A 16,121-nucleotide genomic window follows, 5' to 3' on the forward strand; every position below is an offset into this window, starting at 1 on the left:
ATATTGGCATCACTAATTAGAACATCAGTTCTCACTTTTAGACCTTGCAACCATGCCAGGGCCAGGGCAAATTTCTTATGTTTGCCTATAATTGGGAGCAGATGGAAAGCAGATGAGAGAAACAAACAACAGTGGAATAATGCAGGCATTGTTTAACATTCAGCTAACTGCCTTTGACTAATCAATTATTAAACCCTTATTTGCACTTTTAAAAACATCACATTTGTCTCTCTACAAGTGATTGTTAGCTTGAAAGGAACACCACTTGACTGTCATCTACAAAACTCAAGAATGTTTCCCAAAATGGAAAAAAAACAAACAAACTAGCATCACTAATTAAAAACAAAATTAAACCGAGTTCAACACAAAATAACTCGAAAGACCATTATTTTTTTTTTTTTTTAAACACTGCAAACCTTATTTGACAATGGTAAATTGACACACCTTGCATTGGAAATGCACAATGCCACTTCTGCTCAGTAGTTTATTTTAATTTGACATTAATTCTAAAAAGGCATAAGCAAAATTATATAATGGAGCCTGCACTTCTCACAAAATTGTGATCAGTTTGTGTTTTTCTCTGCTTTTATAATGTATTTATTTATACATCTGGCTATAGTGGACTGAAATAATAAGACTTCTAAAATGAATGGTTTGTGAAGTATTGCACACCTATTATTGTCAGGTATTTGTTGCAGGGACAGGAGGGACTGATTTGAGTTTGTTGCTTGAATGCAACTCTCCAGTACCAGGCTTACACAAGTGCTACAGATATTGCACAGCTCAGGATATTTTCATCTGATCTGACCCTCCAATATCCACCAGTTTAGCCGAGAAAGACTGAAATAATCCTTGTATACTTTTATGGTACAGTACTTACATAATTCTCCACAAAACTTTGCATCACATATCGGGTATTCTAGTCTCAACAATTGTGTGTCAAGCAAACACCAGACTGTTGCCGATTGTGAACATAATTTTACCTTTTGGTTTTGCCTCCTTAACCTTCCAGCAAATTTTGCTAAAAGGAACTTACCCAACTCTTATCTTTCACCTATCCTTGAGGTGATTACTGCTTGGTCTGAATGAAGATTTAGACAGCATCTGCAGACTATACTCGTTATATAGATTATACACACACATACAAGTCAAGTCAAGTCGGGGAGCATGCACTGGTACAGTGTGTTGCCGCACCCACTACATGACAAAACAACCCGGGATCCCGGTTGGCAACCCCTGTGTCCCAGACATGTGTTCCAGTCCCACCCTCCGGAAATGACCCTCTATCTGCTGCAGCTGGGTGTTACGTGGGCGACCCGTTGGCCTGGTCCAGCCACTCGGGTCCCCAACAATGACGATCTTGTGAGCTGGATCACCCTCGGGGAAAACACGCCACATGGCCGTAGTGCCGTAACTGACGCTCCCTTACAATTTAGGAAATACACACATTCATACACACAGAATGACAATCTTGAAGAAGTTACCCCTTAATCATCTCAGAAATGATAAAAAGCGATCCCTCAATTAAAATTTCAGAAAATGAAATGGAAATTCATAATTCACAGAATGCAAGATACCTTAATTGTGACTGTACTATACAATGAAATATCGTACATGCACTAAGTATGCCATAATTCACCTATAAATCACTTATATACGTCTCATTTAAAATAGTCCAAAATGTACTAAGGGTAAATTCCAACCTGTGAGCAATGTCACCAAGCACCTGCAACGCTAACTCACATGTTATGGGAAATATCCTACACTTTGAACTATTTTGGCCAAAAATGTTTGAATACCTCTCAGTTAACCTTGGTTTTAAAACCACTTCTGGTGCATTAACAGTAAAATATTTGGTCCAACACCAGATAACCAGAGAAGAATCCCAGTCCACCTTCTTTAACTCAGTGGAAAGGTGAAGTTCTAGATTAACTCAAGTTTACGGGGGAAATCAAATTCTCTCTGAGAACCTGTCGCTACTGTAATTCTAAAGCAAAAATGTTGGGTCTGTGTTCATCTGCTTTATCTTATTCGCTGCTGTATTACTACTGTATAAAATGAACGATTTAAGATGTAGCTGTGTAACCATGGACTCTTTTCACTGGGTGGAGGTTGATTGCCGATTTTCATGGACCATTTTTAAACATACTATTGTACCTGCAATATTGTTTTCACTTGACTGTGTCATGTTTTGTTATAAAATTTGTTTCTTAAATAAAAAAAATAATAAATTTTCTTCACAAAAAATGTAACAACATAAAACTGATATAAACAGCCCATTGCAAATCAGCTCAAGAACATCTGATAACATGAATGATTCATTATTGCAGAACAGCTAACAACATTAACAGGATAAAGACTAAGAACAAAGTAGATTTTCTTAATTTAACATTTAATTTTTCTCGGTTATTTAGAAAAAGTATCAGACAAAAACAACACATTCAGACAGGACACCATTTAATAAAGAAAATATGAATGCCTCGGAGTGGGGACAATAAACGTGTCGTATTGACACTAAAAATGAATAAAGCAAACTTTCAATGTGCAATTAGCTACTGCAGGAGTCGACCCAAACAGTTGCAGATTATCTAATAAGATTCAGTTATTTGGATGATCATTCTTTTGAATAGAATACGAGTAAAACAGCTTCTGTTCAATGCCCTATGGATGTGAATGAATTAGATTTTTCATACAAGGCAAAAGCCTCCTGCTGTAGAGAGGTACCGTCAGGTCTCTTTGAAATCCCATTCCCTCGCAGACACCTCAGCTTGTCAACAGTTGGACTCCTCTGAAATGGCCATACAGTAGAGGGGCTCAGAAACTAAACCACACACCACCTTCTCCATAACATAGCCACCACGTTTATTCATAATTGTTATTTAAACAGAAACAAACTCGATATCTAACATCTTGAAGAACACTTTTCAGTTGCCTGTGCGGTTAATGCCACACTCATACTGTTGCAAAGAATGCATCTAACAGAGAGAAAGCCCATGTGATACAAGTGTCCAATAAAAAACGGAGTTCGGATTGTCAAAAAGTCAGCAATTGGGGCCTTAACCTAGTGACTGGGGAGAACCCTACAGACACCATTTCATCATTGGGCCCATCAGATTGTAACAGCACAGACTAACATCAGTGCTGACTCAGCAGTAGTATCAGCTAGTAGTCAACACTCAAAACAGGCAACATCTGTGCAAGATGTAGCAGATCATACTTAACAAAAAAGGTAAATCCTGCCACAGTCGCATGAGCACCATTCTAGTGTGGCAAGAGCATTTGGGTCCTTCTAAGTTTGGTGAGCTGCCTAAAAGAGCAATGAAATGAGCAGGTCCATCGGGTCAATGCTGGCTAATACATTACTGCACTACAAAACTTTACACAAGGTAGTAAGTCACGTTTCAAGATTTGTTTGTAACGCACAGATTGCTTTTAAAATTTAGTTTTGTTTTTAAAGTGGTGAACGCCCAACCTTTTCTCTATCATGACCTAATGTGTTAACTTTCTAATGAACCTTTACAGCAGTTGCACTCCGATATACACTATGTAGAAGGTCTCCTTGCATTTGTCATACCAGATAAAATTAAACAATATTAAACAAAATAATTAAAGTTGGAGAGAGAAGACTTGATATTATCATTCAATACTTTATGTAAATATCACCCCATATATGGTAATCTAATTTACTTTGTCAATACTTTTAAACATTATATATATTATATACTCATATTGGTGTTCTGAATATAATACTTTACAAAGATAGCTTCTGTTTAAATACCCTCTTGTAACCTCAAAGTAAAATTCAGAACATTGCAGTTTTTTTTTTTTTATAACTGTAACAGTAACTTGCCTATTCAGATTCATTAGCTTGCTGTGTCTGAATACTAGGACAATAGTTTAGAAAATACGATTCTGTATGAAGTGATGCTGTATGTATACATTTTAGAAATTACAAAATAGGTTGAATTTGATTTTAAATCTCGCTTGGCAACGCCATATTGTTCCTCCATATTTCTTCCCTGGTCACCCTTCTTTCTTCTTACATTCTAAAGATGTTCACATTATATTCATTGTTGATCAGTTTCTCCCAGTATGCGAGTTCGTCAGTGTGGGTTGCGTTTTAACTGTTCACCGACTGGCTGCTGGGCCATCCAGAAGTGGGTCTTGTCTTGTATCTATTACTGTCGGCATATGCTCTGGGAATCATGAACCTACACGGGATTAAGCAGGTCTGACATATTGGTGCCGGATTATGGGTCGACAGTCAAACACCCAAAACAAATAGAATTTAAATTGCATCCCACTGAAACATCTCGACTATGCTCATGTTTTACCATTACCATAATTTATGTAAACAATATTACCTTGTTAACAATAAAATCCAAAGAAGTGGAAACACATAACCAAGGCCTAACAAGTGCAAAATATGAAACTTGGATTAAAGCCTGCTCAACAGAATTTTCTCTCTTTTTCTCTCTCTAGCTTATCTAATCTAAAAGTGTAAAAGAATAACCCCCAAATACAGAAAACCTACAATAATGTTTTCTAATACTTCATTAAATTACAAAAAAAAAAAAAAGTATTCGTTTGTTCTTCTTGTCAACAGAAACCGAAATATGAAACAGACTTTATAACAGTTGCTAGAGAACACTGAAGTATACTGAACACCACTTTTAAAAGTCATGGAAACTATGGGTGGGAAGAAAAACTAAATTTATCTTTTAATACAGAAAAGGGAATTAAATGAAGACTTAACAGCCCTATAAATTTTAAAGTTGTGCCGACAGCCACAATTTTACACTCTGAAGCAACACACAATAAAACTGAGTAATCACTCAAGCTGTGAAAAAAGAAAATTGTTTTTTCCATGAGTTTGCAAGGAAGCAGAGCTCATCCAGTTAGTATCAGTTGTGAAATGGGAAACGGCCCTGAACGGGGCACACCTTAAGCATGGGAAAGGAACTATATAAATAAAATGTACTATTATTATTACTACTTATAAACACGCTCCTTCCTTATACTTGTCCAGTTTACACTTGCAAGTGAAGCAAACATGCAGCTCTAAAGGATACAGGAGAAAAGACTAAACAGCCAGAGAAAACATACCGGGAGAAGGAGAACTGAATTAAGGATATGAGTTGTGAAACAGCAACTTCCTAACCTGTTAGTGTAACCCACCGACTTGATGTGCGGTTTTATGTGCTCTGACACTGCACTATCACTTATAATGCACACAGCTTTATACAACCAAGTGTGCAGTACTCCCAGTTGACAACTTTTAAAAGTAAAATTTTATATACTGTGATAGTTCTGAAGGAAATGTAACAAATATTGCCTTTTTACTGACAATATATGACAATTCAATTAATTAATCTAATTTGGTATGTTCTTAAAGCTATTAGCATATTCACTAAAACCAGCCACCTGACAAGTCTGTTCCAGACACCCCCAAATTCTTGTGTAGTGATTTTTGATTTCTGTTTTGAAAGAACATCCCTACTCGCATCCATGCATATGCACTACACTAAGCTGCTAGATTCATGCTTTAAGGCCAGAATTATTTGTGCAACGTACTAATTAGCCATTTTGTTTGGTTAACCTATCTAATAAAGGGTTGGGGGCTCATTACATATAATGTATTAACAGCCGTAAATTAATATGGGTGTAGACACATAAAAGCATTGATAGCGCAGTCCAAGAATGCTGGTCTATGCCAAACAATATACTACATATTTGGTCAGATTAGCTGGTAGCTTATTTCCGATTTCAATAGCTTCTTTGTCTCATTCCAAACATTCTATAGCTAAAAGAACTGTCACGTTCCTGGAACTGGGATCTTCCTAGTGTAGCAGAATGTGGCATTACCTTACCAAAAACGTCAATTTTCAAGGGGTACACTGCTGCCAGGAATGAAGCACCCATTCAGCAATGTTGTTCAGGTGTCTAGGTTTATTTAAATGTTGCTCTACAGAACTTGTGTTGAGGGACAATATAAAATAAAAATAACACCCACAACATTATATTGCAATCACAACTGATGATATCTTACAAGAAAGATCAGATTCATGGGATCTATGCCATTTCAACAGCATGAAGAAGCAAGAACAAAGATTCTTTCTGGAGTATATTTGTTACTCCAGGGAAAAAAAAACAAACAAAAAAAAAAAAAAAAACTGGGTACTGTTTGAATCCCTTATTTAAATGCAAAAATCACTTTCACCGACACAAGCAGACTTTAAAACTTACAATACCCATTTCACACACACACACACCAGTGCATCATGTATATTTACAGTGCATCCGGAAAGTATTCACAGTGCATCACATTTTGTTATGTTACAGCCTTATTCTAAAATGGATTAAATTCATTTTTTTCCTCAGAATTCTACACACAACACCCCATAATGACAACGTGAAAAAAGTTTACTTGAGGTTTTTGCAAATTTATTAAAAATAAAAAAACTGAGAAATCCCATGTACATAAGTATTCACAGCCTTTGCTCAATACTTTGTCAATGCACCTTTGGCAGCAATTACAGCCTCAAGTCTTTTTGAATATGATGCCACAAGCTTGGCACACCTATCCTTGGCCAGTTCCGCCCATTCCTCTTTGCAGCACCTCTCAAGCTCCATCAGGTTGGATGGGAAGCGTCGGTGCACAGCCATTTTAAGATCTCTCCAGAGATGTTCAATCGGATTCAAGTCTGGGCTCTGGCTGGGCCACTCAAGGACATTCACAGAGTTGCCCTGAAGCCACTCCTTTGATATCTTGGCTGTGTGCTTAGGGTCGTTGTCCTGCTGAAAGATGAACCGTCGCCCCAGTCTGAGGTCAAGAGCGCTCTGGAGCAGGTTTTCATCCAGGATGTCTCTGTACATTGCTGCAGTCATTTTTCCCTTTATCCTGACTAGTCTCCCAGTTCCTGCCGCTAAAAACATTCCCACAGCATGATGCTGCCACCACGATGCTTCACTGTAGGGATGGTGCCAGGTTTCCTCCAAACGTGACGCCTGGCATTCACACCAAAGAGTTCAATCTTTGTCTCATCACACCAGAGAATTTTCTTTCTCATGGTCTGAGAGTCCTTCAGGTGCCTTTTGGCAAACTCCAGGCGGGCTGCCATGTGCCTTTTACTAAGGAGTGGCTTCCGTCTGGCCACTCTACCATACAGGCCTGATTGGTGGATTGCTGCAGAGATGGTTGTCCTTCTGGAAGGTTCTCCTCTCTCCACAGAGGATCTCTGGAGCTCTGACAGAGTGACCATCGGGTTCTTGGTCACCTCCCTGACTAAGGCCCTTCTCCCCTGATCGCTCAGTTTAGATAGCCGGCCAGCTCTAGGAAGAGTCCTGGTGGTTTCGAACTTCTTCCACTTACGGATGATGGAGGCCACTGTGCTCATTGGGACCTTCAAAAGCAGCAGAAATTTTTCTATAACCTTCCCCAGATTTGTGCCTCGAGACAATCCTGTCTCTGAGGTCTACAGACAATTCCTTTGACTTCATGCTTGGTTTGTGTTCTGACACGAACTGTCAACTGTGGGACCTTATATAGACAGGTGTGTGCCTTTCCAAATCATGTCCAATCAACTGAATTTACCACAGGTGGACTCCAATTAAGCTGAAGAAACATCTCAAGGATGATCAAGGGAAACCGGATGCACCTGAGCTCAATTTTGAGCTTCATGGCAAAGGCTGTGAATACTTATGTACATGTGCTCTCTCAATTTTTTAATTTTTAATAAATTTGCAAAAATCCCATAATGACAACGTGAAAAAAGTTTACTTGAGGTGTTGTATGTAGAATTCTGAGAAAAAAAAAAGAATTTAATCCATTTTGGAATAAGGCTGTTACATAACAAAATGTGGAAAAAGTGATGCGCTGTGAATACTTTCCGGATGCACTGTAGCTCTGGGTGTGTCCTTAGGAGATGGACCCTATACTTGTAATACATATAGTAAATGAACCAATAATTGAGACTAGAATGTTTCATATTTAAGCTTTTGCTTGAACAGGTGAAAAGGGGTGTTTAAATTTGTGAGGTGGCATAAATATGCTTTGTTATGGAGGTAGAAGTACAATATCAATGTAGTACATTTACATAAATTACTCAACATTCACACGCACCCAAAACATGCTGCAATTACTACAACCCTACCACCAACATTCAATCAGGTACACAAACCTGTAATGAATCACAAGCCACCATTTTTGTTTTTTATTTAGTGACATTACCCGTTTTCTCTTTGGTGCACACAGAGTTTAGCAATCTATAAATGCATTTTCTGAGGTGTGATTATTATATTTCTGTTACTCATAGAGCTTCTCTGCAGCTGTGGCTAGATTTATACCCAATGTGAGAAACTGGCCAGTCTGGACCAGAGCAATCAAATAATTCACATTAGCTTGAAAATACTGTAACTTAAGCTGGCGGCACATTATATAACCTCTACTGGGACTAGACAAATATAACGACTGTCGTTGGTGCATCTTACTGACTTGAGGGTGTCAGATTAGAGGACTAGGAAGGGCAGAGGAAGAAAAAAATAACATGGCTCCATAACAACTTCCCAGCATACCTTCAAAATTTCCAAATTATCATGCTAGCTGGCAGCACCAGTGTCTGTATGAAAGCTTTCTATGCATGGTGAGTTTAGCCAGAATCTCTGCTTTTTTACTTTTAATTTATACAGAAAAGACCTCTCTTCGGAATATACTGTGTTTCTTCTATTCTTGTGGATGCATTGCATACATTTTATTTCCATTGAGCACTCATTTCTTGTCACCTCTCACACACACACACAAGACTGCCCTTATAACTTAAGACAAACTGAGCTGCAGGCTGGTCTGTCCGAGTCACTGGGAATGTCAAAACTACATGACTAGTTTCATGGACACACACTAAGACTGTCCCTGACTGGTTAACATTAAGTCTTAGACTGAAAATCTCAGAGAAAAATGACTAAATTTCTTGCTTCTCAGGATTGCATCAGCTTGTGCATGTGCAATATTCTATATTCAACATGAATTGTCCTTCAGGAGCTCTGAAGGAAAAAGTCCTAGTTTGTAGTGTCACACTCTATTTGGTTTTAAAATGACAATACCTATAAATCGCATGTTTCATATTAAGCTCTTTTTTTTTTTTGGAAGATGGACACAAGTGCTTAATTTAAAGATGGGCGGGAAACTTAGTACAAGTATCTCTACACTAGTGCAAACATTAGTGGTGAGCCATCTCTGGTGAATCCATAAGTATTGAATTTTGTCATGATTGTGCATAGATGGTGGGGCAAAGCACATTTTCATAGAGACTGAACTCCTATACTTATACATGGGGGGGTCTGGGACTCCTAATACAATGCTGTGTTGGTACTGATACAGATGGCAGATCTTGCACTTGATTGGAAAAAATGCCACAGCTCACATTTACTTTAAGGCAAGTCTCTTGTTCTATGCTCCACTGCATAATAGCAGGTCCAGTTCCTTTTATTTAAAAAAAAAAAAAAAAAAAAAAAAAAATCCAAGAAGAACATGAATGGAAAATGATATGGTACAGGCAAACAAATTACGATCACTCACACCACACCACCATTTCTGTCCCACCAAACCTTTTGCTAATAAGGGTACTTACTGTCAGATTATTTGACCAATTCTTACTGCTTCGTTGTATGCCTTTTTTTTTTAATCTTATCAACATGGTTCACTAACAAACCACCTATAATGTGATCTGGTATGAAAGATAAAAATACAGAGAAATAATGGGAACAGTCTTTTTAGTACCTGAACTCCCTTCTTCTAGAGGAATTTCCAATAACAAATCAGGCATGCAAATTTCAAACATATTTCTTTTTATACCAAAAACTTTCATGACCAAATATTAACTTAGCTTAATTGCACATATTAATAAAATGATGTTGCAATAATCATAACATTTTTCATCTACGTATTTATTCATTTCATTAACCTACCTTTCCTGTTGCAAGATCACAGAGAGACCAAACTTCCATTCATCCATTCACTATTGTACCTACTTGACCAATTTCAGGGTTCTTGCATGGAGTTTATGCCTATTACACAAGCACTGGGTGCTAGACAGCGGCCAACCCTGGATACAAGTCTATTTGTGGGATGGGACACAAAGCCTATCATTGTTATATTAAGCACAAATCAGAAACAACAATGGACAGGGGACAATCTACCAAACGACATGTTCATATATACTGTCACTCTTTCATCTTGAGCTAATTTTGTCACTGATTCTATTTATACTATCTGTACTTCTCTTTCATAATTTTTGAACATTTCTGAAAAAAGTGATGAAACATTTATATACAAAAATCATAATTTGTAACAAATGGTGCTTTAATCAAATTCCACTGAAGCATTCAACCTCTGGAAGAAAAACTAAAGACAGCCAATTAGCTTTTTGTGTTTTGTATATTATACACATAACTGTCTGTACACCTTGTTTTATGTGTTTTTGCACCTAGCAAAATGTGTTAGGTTTCACAATTTACTACTTGTATTATCTATCTGTTAAAAACAAAGACAAACAAAACAGGCTCTCTACACAGCAGGGGCTCCCAGAAACATTATGACAGTGTATACATCTATTCTAATAGAAAGTACTAAAAAGGAGATGTTCAAATCACTTACTCATCCTTTCAATTGTATATTGTAATTTAATACAAATTCTAACTTTAGCATGTATTGCTTTTCCCACTGTCATATGGTAAATACAAAGTTTTTACTATGCAAGTCTTCTCATACTAAATATTACTATACTGGTCTTCATCCCAAAAAGCAGTATCCTAAATGTAAACTTTTTGGACCTTGGTGAATGCTATAGGTAGTTTTTTTTTTTTGTGTATCCCTTGAGTCTTACCAATTAGGCCGTGTACACTCGTCAATCAGTGTGACATACTATCCGAGGATATGAAAACGATACAAGACTAAAGGTTCACAAACTCACAGCACATCCTCTGACCCTGGGCGCTCTGTGCTTAAACTATAATACCGCCAGTCTTAAGTAAGAAAAGTGCATGACATGTGTATTGAGGTGACACACAACAGCGCATGGTGCCATATAAAACAGAATGACACTGGAGGTCAGTCTCACAGTGTTTCTTAAGAATTGCCACTTTCGTATTTAATTCCAGTCTGTATTAATACAAATACTGACATTTCACTCTGTTAGTTCAAAGTAAGGGTAGAAACCACTGAAAGGTTTAAATCAGTTTTACCTCTGGGAAGATCAGGCTGGCATTGATTATTCTCTGTTCAAATAAATTCATACACAAAAATAACTCTTTCCTCCTTTAATCAACAACTCGCATACTGTAGCCATCATCTCCTGACTTGAGCTGCTTTTCCTTTTCACCGAGCATGTACTCACTTAGGTCCTTCCTTGCAAAACCCATACCCAGTTGGTCGTATACCCTGTGTCCCCTCAGAAGACGTCAAAATTTACTTTCAAAACTTGTTGTGTTCTAAATACATAACAGAACAACCACCTCGGCATGGTTACCTATAATAAAACGAGTTTTGAATCTCTCGTACTCTAATGATTTCTACGCCTGCAGTTGCCTCCCTTGCGTTCTCGCTCTTACCATCACCCCCGTCTTGACATTAGTACGACATGCTTGTCGTCACTCATCTTTCAGTAGTCTCTCCAGCCCGCTGCGCAAGTTCTTTTTTGTCTCTTGTTGCTTACCCCCAACTTGCAGGCTCAACTTAACACACACACTCCCCACAGATCACAGTTTGGCCACGACTCACCTGTGCGAAGTACAGGTTGAGCAGGCAGAGCGTGAAGAACTGTAGGCAGACTGGGAAGCAGTAGAGAAGCCAGTAGGGCAGCGGTTGCAAATGGTTCGCTTGAAGAACGTTTCTGAAGTAAAATGAGAAGAGGGTCGTCCGGAGCGCTGACCACAGCAAGCACAAGAAGAGAAACACGCTCTGGTAGCTGAAGCGTTTATGTCCATAGTGCAAAATGAGCCACAGCTGCAAGTAAACAAACACGAAGAGGAGCGAGTAAAGAGTGATGTATAGCACCGTTAACCCCAACTCCACCGCGGGGGACACGGTAGCTTGGGGGGGTGATTCCGTCACCGAGCTCAACATCTGGCTCCCTGATAGCAGCATCATTCATTCCACAACTAAAATCGAAGCAGACAAATTCAAGTCCTCTTCGATTATTTTTAAAAAGGCCTTAACTTTTTATGCGATTTTATTCGGTTTAAAAATATACATGTTCGAATTTTGTTAAAAGATAAGAACAAGTCATCTACATTTTACTAAACATAAATACGAAAACAAACAGTGATAATTTCAGACGTTTTCTCTCTAAAACCTCCAGCATCTCCGACCAACAGCTTTTTCTCCTGCGCTAAAAATCCCGAAAACTCAGAAAAACAGGCTGGGGGAGTCAATCAGCTGATCAACGTAGCCCCTCCCCTCATCCGGCACAAGTTTAACGGTGCAACTGCGCGCCTGTCTTCACCATATTGGCTCTTCCCGTCATGTGAACCGAATTAGCCAGATGGTTCTTATGATCCATAATGGCGCGCAGTATCGAGCGCTTCACTGCGGTTCCGCCCATGTTTGCAGTTTGAGATTCCCATTGGCTTACTTCAACCCAATCACCGTTCTCAACTTTTTAAATGGATGCTGATGACATCAGTGCTTTGACTTAAGCTTGTAATTGGCCAAAAACCTTCTTTAGTTTAAATATGACACGCCCCACTTTGCGTGAGCGTGCTTTTGGATTTATTTGTTTGAGCTCATTGGCTTAAATTGTTGTCTGTCGAGGAACTGTTGCCGGAAGCGCACTAAAGCGAGCATGGGGTTCAATACATAACGAGTAAGTAAATCATTTTCATGCATTAAGTTATACGTAGGAGGTCCAAGGAGTTAAAAAACGTTGGAGATATAATTTGTTTAAGATGCTTTTGAAAGTCTTATTGTTTGGAACAAAACGTTTCAACGGTGTAAAATTGATAGGTTGTGTGTTTGTAACTGTTTCATCTAGTGTATTTTTGACACGAGAGCGTACATAACAGACTGCACACACACAACTCTGTGAAAAGTGCGACATATTGAATCCCCAGAACTACACGGTGTCCTGCCTCAGCTGCTTAGGAAAGATTCTCTGCAGCGTCGGGGGCAGAGTCTTTGTTAAATGATAATGCGACATGCTGCCCAGTCCTTGAATCGATGGTAGCATGTACACCACTAGTCCCTCATCATATCTAGACATTTAAAGTACAGTACAGTATATGCTTAACCTGTGAACTTCATCAACATGATCTAACAGAAAGTACGTTTGGAATTAAAGGAGGCAACAGAAGGACAGAAGCTCTCCTTCAGGACTGAAGAGTGCTATAACGCTGTCCACGTACCTCCAACCATTTTGATATATCCGTCAATCAGGTGGTCCCAGTGCTACAAGAAGACCCAGAACTGAAGTGATACTAGACGACTGAGAATGCTAATAATATGTGAGTTGTACTGGAATGACTTATTATTATTACGAAATCATTAGGTGAAACGTAAGCTTTTTTTAGAGAACGGATTTGAAGCAAGCCGCCCATGTGTATTTTTTCTATCATTATTGATAATATGATCGTATAGCTTAAACCATTTATTTCCTTTCAGATTCGCAGTCGCTAAGAATCCCTAGACAGGTGCACATCCTAAATTTTAAGTGAAGCTGGAGTAAGTAATTGGTTAGTATTATTGTTATTTTTTTATCCAGAATTATTTCTGAACTGTTTTTAATTGTGTTGATGTGCTTAGAAATTGGGCAAATAGTTGGCCCCACTTGAAAACTAACACAAATTCTTCAGATATAAACCGAACTGTTTTAATTTTTCAATTGTTCCAAAACAATAAATTATTCAAAACTAAAAGTAGGTACCACAGCCTTATATAAGATGAATTGTAGTTACAAACCTTTTCATTTGTAAAATAAGTTAAGATTTAATTTTACTGTATTGATGGTAACTACAAAGTACACTCATTGAGAAAATTATTAGGAACACCTGTTCACCTGCTTATCCATACAATTATCCAATCATGTGGCAGCAGTGCCATGCCTAAAGCCATGCAGATACAGGTTGGGAGCTTTAGTTAATGTTCACATCAAACACCAGATTGGGGAACTGTGGGAAATGTTAGTTCATGATTGTTGGTACCACATGGACTGGTTTGAGCATTTCTGCAACTGATGATCTCCTGGGATTTTCCTACAAAACAGTCTCTAGACTCGTCTAGAGTTTACTCTAAATGATGTGAAACACAAAAAAACACCCATTGAGTGGCACTTCTGCAGATGGAAATGCCTTGTTGATCAGAGAGGTCAGAGGAGAATGGCCAGACTGGTCTGAGCTGAGAGAACGGTTACAGTAACTCGGATAACCACTCTGTACAACTGTGGTGAGTAGAAAAACATCTAAAATTGCACAACAACAACCAGTCACTAATTAAGAAAAGGTTTATAATGAAAACCTGCAGCCACTGCGGCCCTCTAGGACCGGAGTATGAGACTACTGATCTAACCCATGTAACAGATTAATAGTGTAGAGATTGAATGAGCTGATATAGTGTATGTGGTGTGTCTGGTGGGAGTGAATTTAGGGCAATAAAGATAGACGTGTATTTTGTCTTCCCTTTTGTTGAGTAAAATGAATACAAAATATATGAGTGAAAAATAAAAAAATAACATTAGGTACTATTTACAGTTTAAACTGACCACATTCATATACTGTACATTGGTAAAGCTAATGATAAAATAGCCAGAAGTTTTGATTTATATCTTTTTTTATTTTAAATGTACAACTTAGGGTTTAAGTTCTAGTTCATTGAATAAAACCTTTATGAAAAGGATAACTGAAACCTCAGTGATAAATACTGATAAATATGCACATGGCCACATATATTGGTATTATTTGGGAAAATGAATCAGTAACTAGACACTTAAATGATTACATTTCAAAACATGTTTCCCTATTACTACTGCCATGTAACATTTGTCTGGACATCCATATCAATCTTTTCCCTTTCCTGTCATATTAATAATGTAACTGTTTAATCATGTACCACACAAAATTCTGCTTAGTGTAAGAATTATACAGTTTCTTTGTGGTAATGTTTGCAGTAAAATTCCTATTAAAAGGACATTGTTGAATGTTGCGGACAACTGGGGGGGAAAAAAAAGTCAATGCTATATCACAATGTATTTTGCTGTTGCATGATGCTACAAAAACCTTTTGTACAATCATGTGAAGGTCTGTACATGGCAAGGCAGAGGAATGATCACTGAAATTGTATGATATATGTATGAAAGATAAAATAAGTCTCACACAGATCTCTACTTAAGATATTCTATTTAAGAAGCAGTTTGTTGGTCCCCTGTAACAGGTTACAAATTTTAAATCAATTACAATAAATGCTAGTCCCTACTTAAGGCATTTTCTGTTTGAATTCATTTTCATTTGCTACAGTAAAAATATTTATTTTTATTTGGAAAATTAAATCAATTTAAAGAGTGGAATGGAATCTCAAAGATTAAAAAAAACCCTTTTAAATTCTTTATTTGCAGTATCAGCAATGATCACAAATGTTTAGATAAGATACAATAGTCATTTGTGTTGTGTTATGTGTAATATTTTTAAATAAAATATAGGCCAAACTGTCCCTTCATCATAAAAAAATGGAGCACTATATTGGATATCCTTTATTTGTGGTTTTTATTTATTTAGGAGTCAAACTGGACATGAAAATTTCAAAATGTCAAGACAAAACCTAATGTTAGTCATCAGTCTGATATATTTAAGCGACATAGTAATGATCAACAACTGCTCATCTCAGCCAAGACAACTTATGATGACTAATTTTGCGGAGATTTTAAACTCTGGAAAGACGTGGCTCGTATACTTTGGTAATAAAGGTAAGAATATTAAGTTTTAAAGAACCTTAAATAAAGAACAAGTTTAAAGATCTTAATTTGTAACAACACATTATATAGAAGTTGCACATTATTCTTGTAAGGTGCTTGTGTGAGTAGCCTAAAATAAAAATATATGAAATTCCATAAGTATGATTTATTTCTAAGTGAAAGCCTTTA

The 16,121-nt window shown here is 37.5% G+C and overlaps 2 protein-coding genes across 6 annotated transcripts in view; one reads left to right on the forward strand and one right to left on the reverse strand.

Moving 5' to 3' along the window:
- The window catches only part of gpr137c (G protein-coupled receptor 137c), a 47,879-nt gene extending 35,476 nt beyond the window's left edge, over positions 1-12,403 (reverse strand). Inside the window, exon 1 of the mRNA XM_028821477.2 lies at positions 11,774-12,403. Within this exon, the coding sequence (XP_028677310.1) occupies positions 11,774-12,142 (369 nt within the window). The 5' untranslated portion in view covers positions 12,143-12,403. The remainder of the gene's footprint in view (positions 1-11,773) is intronic.
- Positions 12,404-12,770: 367 nt separating this feature from the next.
- txndc16 (thioredoxin domain containing 16) overlaps positions 12,771-16,121 on the forward strand; it is a 131,798-nt gene continuing 128,447 nt past the window's right edge. The window contains exons 1-4 of one of the 5 annotated variants that reach the window (XM_051919953.1): positions 12,792-12,857; positions 13,332-13,494; positions 13,652-13,722; positions 15,757-15,944. In XM_051919953.1, the coding sequence (XP_051775913.1) occupies positions 15,785-15,944 (160 nt within the window). In that variant the 5' untranslated portion in view covers positions 12,792-12,857; positions 13,332-13,494; positions 13,652-13,722; positions 15,757-15,784. Of the gene's footprint in view, positions 12,858-13,331; positions 13,495-13,651; positions 13,723-15,756; positions 15,945-16,121 lie in introns of all 5 variants that reach the window. The other 4 variants (XM_051919954.1, XM_051919955.1, XM_051919956.1 and 1 more) reach the window with 4 other exon arrangements.

Source organism: Erpetoichthys calabaricus, chromosome 16, assembly GCF_900747795.2.
Source record: "Erpetoichthys calabaricus chromosome 16, fErpCal1.3, whole genome shotgun sequence".
NCBI classification, from domain to species: Eukaryota; Metazoa; Chordata; class Cladistia; order Polypteriformes; family Polypteridae; genus Erpetoichthys; species Erpetoichthys calabaricus.